This window comes from Pteropus alecto, unplaced genomic scaffold (assembly GCF_000325575.1).
Source record: "Pteropus alecto unplaced genomic scaffold, ASM32557v1 scaffold359, whole genome shotgun sequence".
NCBI lineage: Eukaryota > Metazoa > Chordata > Mammalia > Chiroptera > Pteropodidae > Pteropus > Pteropus alecto.
This window is the reverse complement of record NW_006443119.1, coordinates 1,077,968-1,082,798: the sequence shown is the minus strand read 5'-3', so window position 1 is coordinate 1,082,798 and position 4,831 is coordinate 1,077,968. Positions and strand designations below refer to the sequence as shown.

Sequence of the window (4,831 nt, the reverse complement as noted above, 5' to 3'; positions counted from 1 at the left end):
GTCCATTTCTCCTCTTCCAAGCCTGAGCTCTGGAACCGATTCTGCAGCTGTTAAGCAATATGGCCCTGACTACTTCCCCAGGGCTACTGGGCTTTCTCGAGGCTTCTGTAGAAAGCAACCAGACCAAGAAGAAACTGAGGACATGATCCAAAGGGAAACAGTATTCCAGGAAGCAATGGCTGCTTCTGACAGGGAGGTGGAGAGAAAGCTCCAAGAGTCAGCTTCCCAGGAGGAAAAGTAGCCCCGGATTCATGGTCGAGAGTTACCCTACCCAGGTCCTACCTGCACAATGTCCAGCACCATGCCTGCAGCCACAGTCCCGAAGCCTGCCAGGAGGAAGGGAAACAGCACTTGCAGCCCGATGGAAAAGGAGGTCTCCTTGAGCGGTGAGGGTGGTGCGGGGCCATGGTCTGTGCTGATGTCGTCACTTTCATTGCTCTGGCTCCCGTTCTCCAGCAGGGCGTCCTCCTCCCGAATCCCCTTGGCGTTGGCCCGAGACTCAATCACCACCACATCTACCCCAGCCTCATCGGGCCCCAGGAACTCGGAGGTCCCAGCCAAGGGCTCTCGTCCAGGGCTATCTGAAGAGCAGGGTGAGGCAGCAGGGCCAGTCCCATTCAGCTGGTGGACGTCCTTCGGCTCTGACTTAGAGGACATGACGGGAAGGGAGGAGGGTAAGGGGGAAATTTTCCTCTCTCTATCTCTCTTTTTGCCTTCTCTCTCCCTCTCTAATTCAGGAAAGAACTTAGTCTTGGGGTGAACTCAGGCTTGGATGCCGCAGGATCTCTTCCCACGGCTCTCTGCTCCTACTAGGAGCTGCAAAAACTGATCTACTAACAGGCAGCCCCATCAAGCACTGAAGCCACAAGCTGGAGGGAACCAGCAACTCCTCACCAGACCCCACAGCCAGCCACTAGGGGTGCCGATGCCTGGATGCCTGACTCTCGCCGGCCAGTGCTGGTCGGGTGGGGGGAGGAAATTTATCTGGCCCCTTTATCTTCTTTGGTTCTCAGCGGCAGACTCCTCAGAGCAGAGGGCATCCAGAGGGGAAGGGCCCAGCTACGTCTTGAGTGCCCTCTGAGGTGGCCCTTCTTTCATGAAAAGTAGCTTAAGTTCAAGTCTTTTAGAAGGCAACCTGGGCCTGGGGCTGTGGCTCCTTCCCACGCCTCTGGCCCAGCTCCTTAAGCTCCTCAAACTCCTCACAGCTCCTCCATCTCTGCTGGTCCCAGGGCACCGTCTGTCGTCTTCCTCCTTTCTTCCCGAGATTTCTTTCCTTCCTGGGAAGACCTTGTACCTCCCCAAATCCCTGGTCCTTCAAGTCACAAGAACCTGTGTGGAACACCTTATGTGGGAAGGAAGAAGACAAGAAAAGGAGAACACTATGATACAGCAAGGGACAGCTTGTACTGGGAGGCATAAAGGCAGACACAAAGCAGGCATAAAGGGCTTTCTATTTGCCTCCCTCTTTCCACTGAAATTACCCATTCCTGCACTGCAACATGTGGAGGCCCAGCAGGGGCTATCCCTGCCATTTCCCCAACCAGCAACCCACTGTCCCATAGGGATCACCACAGTGGTCAGCAGCCTGGGATGGGGAAGATGCTGTGCAGAACTTGCATTGTCTTTTCAGCAACCTGGGGTGGGCAGGGATGTCCTGGGGGAGAGCCTTTCTTGAATTAAGAATCTAAGATTATTTAGGTGTGGTCTCCTAGTGGGATCAGTTATAAATTCAGTCACAAACTCCCTGCTACACTGTAGAATACGATTGTTTACAGTCACGAGACAGCCACACGGGATGAATAAATGGAGAATCTGATCACTGAGTGAAGGTCCCCAGACCCTCAAGTGCCCTAGCCCCTGAGAAAAAAAAAAATAGGAGGACTCTCTGGGCAATGAGGCAAGCCTGCCAGACCAAGGCCAAGAGCCAGAGGCGGACGAACCCACTCCTGTCCTTGAAAGTCAACAGTGTTACAAAAAGCTCAGAGGCTGGCTGACTTGGATACAGGCCTCTGTCTCTATTTCTCTCCCCCTGCTCTGGGCCCTGTGAGCTTGTCAGATAGGACAAGGGAGTTATCTCAGTTTGAAGAGAAAGAGGGGAAAACTACTGGTTATTATGCACACATTTCAGTTCTCTAGGTTCGCCCTGTTCCTCAGGGTTACTGAGAGTTGGATATAGTGGAATTCTTAAATAACAAAAAACAAAAGCACCAACTAAAAAAATGAAAAAAAAAAGCAAAACAAAAAACAAAGTAGCATAAGCCAAAATGCACTTGCTCCCAAGTGCACGCCTCTTTAGCTGTAATGACTCCACTTTTCTTGCCTAAGAGAATCCCAAGGACTTGCTTCCACCCTGTTCCCTTTCACCAGAATAGCCTTTATAAATAAAAAATAATTTTAAAGAGAATTTCCCGAGGTAAGATGACTAGGTTCTTAAGTATTCTAAACACACAATTAGTCAACTCCAGTTTGGGAAAGGGTGGGTCAAACTCCAGTAACTGGCCCATGGGAACTGTTTTGTCTTTCTATGGAGTCACCATAGAAAGTCACCAGGACTCCCTTTTCTAGTTTCCTTCATCCAGTCCTGAGGCTCTTTCAAAGCCCCTCAACTAGAGATCCAGGAGGAAATTTCAGAGCAAGAGAGAGTCCACTGCTCCTGTGCCAGGAAAGTTTCTGCGTCTGCTTAAAGTTGACCCTCCTTCCTCCTCCCGTCTTCCAGGCAGGCCACCTAATCTGAAAGGGGACTGGCAGTAGTAGAAGCCAGTGCCTCACTCCAGTCTTTCCAGTAAAGAGACTTCGGAGGGGCCTAAGGCCCTGGGATGAAAGAAGCGAAACGGAACCAGGATACCCTGAGGCGGGGACACAAAAGACCTGTTTCATTATCCCCAAACCCAGGGAGGGGGAGAAGTAACTGGGTGGCTTCCTCCACCTCTCCCGGATTCAGACTCAGCAAATGCGCTGCGCGCCAGGACTCCCGCCCCATGTCCAGCAGCCTTCCCCCGACCGTCCCCCAACACACACGACGACCCAAAAGGACTGACCTGCCCCTCGTTTGGAAGGAAGGGGGGCGCCTGGCGAGTGGCAGCAGGGGCCCGTGGTCTCGGGGGGTGCAGGGTTCCCCCTCTTCTCATCACTCCTTTTCCTCAGCAGTCCTCCTTGGCCCCCCGCGTGACCCCCCACACCCCCAGCCAAAGCGAGCGTCCAGCCGCGACCCCCGGCTGGCTACATTTCGCCTCTGCGTTACAGCGAGGCCGCTGCTTCGCTTCCACGGGGAGGGTGGGATGGCCGGGTACGGCAGGATATAGTGCCTCGGGTCCGGGCGGGGGAGACCCGGACGGGAGACTGTGGGGCCAAGCTCACTCGCCCCCAATCGCTTGTGGCCCGCGGAGTGAGGCCCGACTGGTTGGCTGCTAGTGGCAAACGTGATCTGGGGCAGACTGGGTGGCACCCCCCCCATCAAAAATAGATTCTGGATGGACAGCTGAAGCAGCCAATTGGGGACGGAAGAAGGACGGGCTCCGCCTCCCCCGGCCCTTTTCTTTCGCTTTGTGCCTGGAGGCGGGGCGCCGAGGAAACGCGGTGCGCGGGGTGACGGGAACTGGGAGCCCGCGGGCCCGCGGCGCGGTGACCGCGCGGGTCCCAGCGCCCCTCGGCAGGCCGCCCGGGTTCCCGCTGCCTGGCGCACGTCGCGCGGTGTCCTCTCCCTCGGGCCCGCCCGCCGCGCGCGGCGCCCCCTCGCCGGCGAAAGGCGTGTGCGCCTGTGCGCGGCTGCTCTGGCATCCTGAGTGTTTCCTTGCGCCTCTGGCCCTTCTGGAAGACCGGGACGCCCCCCTGTATAGCCTGCGGGCTCCAGCAGCCACCCCGCGCTCGAAGAGAACCATCCCTACCTCGTTCTTGGTCACGGCTGCTCTCTGGTTGCCTTGTCACCTCGCACTTCCGCCAGATCCCGCGTTCCTCTAAGCAGATGGCTCAGCCCGGACAGAACCGGCCTTAAGTCCCGGCCTTGAAAGGGGTGGAGATGGGCGAGTGGGAGGGAAAGAAGTCAGACTCACGGCTGGAGTCCCACACTCACCACCTGAGGTCGGGGCGGAGTGGAACCTGGCTTCCTCTGACCCACTGATCCTGTGGCAGCGTGGGAAGAGATGTCTCCATCCCCGGCTAAACGAAATCCAACTTTCCCTGACGCACCTTGTGGGATCAAAGAGAGGTGTTCCCTTTTCGCCTTTTGCTACTTCCTCCCTGGGGTATCTCTACCGATCCAGCGCAAACTCGGTACCAATTCTCTTCGGGATGTTTTTGTGCAAGGGGTGCGACCTCCCCCAGAAAGGAACCACCACCCTCAGGTTTTCCCCTCTTGTCACTGGAACCTGTGACCAGTGGTTCCTTCCTGTCCTTTCCCTCCCGGAAAATGGCTCAGGGGGCACTCGAGCGTGACTCCAGACCCCTGGATGGGGTTTGGAATAGAGGTGTGACAGAGAGAGAGAGTTGGGGGTGGGGGGAGGGGAGGGAGGAAAAGAGAGGGGAAAGAGAGCGAGAGCTAGAGCGAGAGCGCGCTGAGCAGGTAATTTCCTTTGGATAAGTATAACAAACACATACAACCCGGCCCCCCACCTCCCACTCCTTTATTTAGGATTATTCCAGTTTAGCTGCTGGGACATTTGCATCAATGGCCTGCAGTTTCATAAGACCTAGCAGAAGAAATGTCAGTGTCTTCTTAGAACTCCAAGTTTGGCTTCTAATACTGGGTCTCAGCCTGGAGACAGAAGTAGTGGCTGTACTAGGAAGCAGTGGGCTTCACCCCAAAGGATCCATTTTTGAATAGAGGGTGTAGGGT

The 4,831-nt window shown here is 55.6% G+C and overlaps 1 protein-coding gene across 2 annotated transcripts in view; it reads right to left on the bottom strand.

Annotated features, from left to right (window-relative positions):
- SLC41A1 (solute carrier family 41 member 1) overlaps positions 1 to 4,194 on the bottom strand; it is a 20,405-nt gene extending 16,211 nt beyond the window's left edge. The window contains exons 1-2 of one of the 2 annotated variants that reach the window (XM_006922845.3): positions 3,885 to 4,194; positions 283 to 1,342 (exon numbers count right to left, since the gene is read on the bottom strand). In XM_006922845.3, coding sequence (XP_006922907.1) covers positions 283 to 657 — 375 coding nt within the window. In that variant the 5' untranslated portion in view covers positions 658 to 1,342; positions 3,885 to 4,194. Of the gene's footprint in view, positions 1 to 282; positions 1,343 to 3,038; positions 3,451 to 3,884 lie in introns of those variants that run through there. The other variant, XM_006922844.3, reaches the window with a different exon arrangement.
- Positions 4,195 to 4,831: the final 637 nt, after the last annotated feature.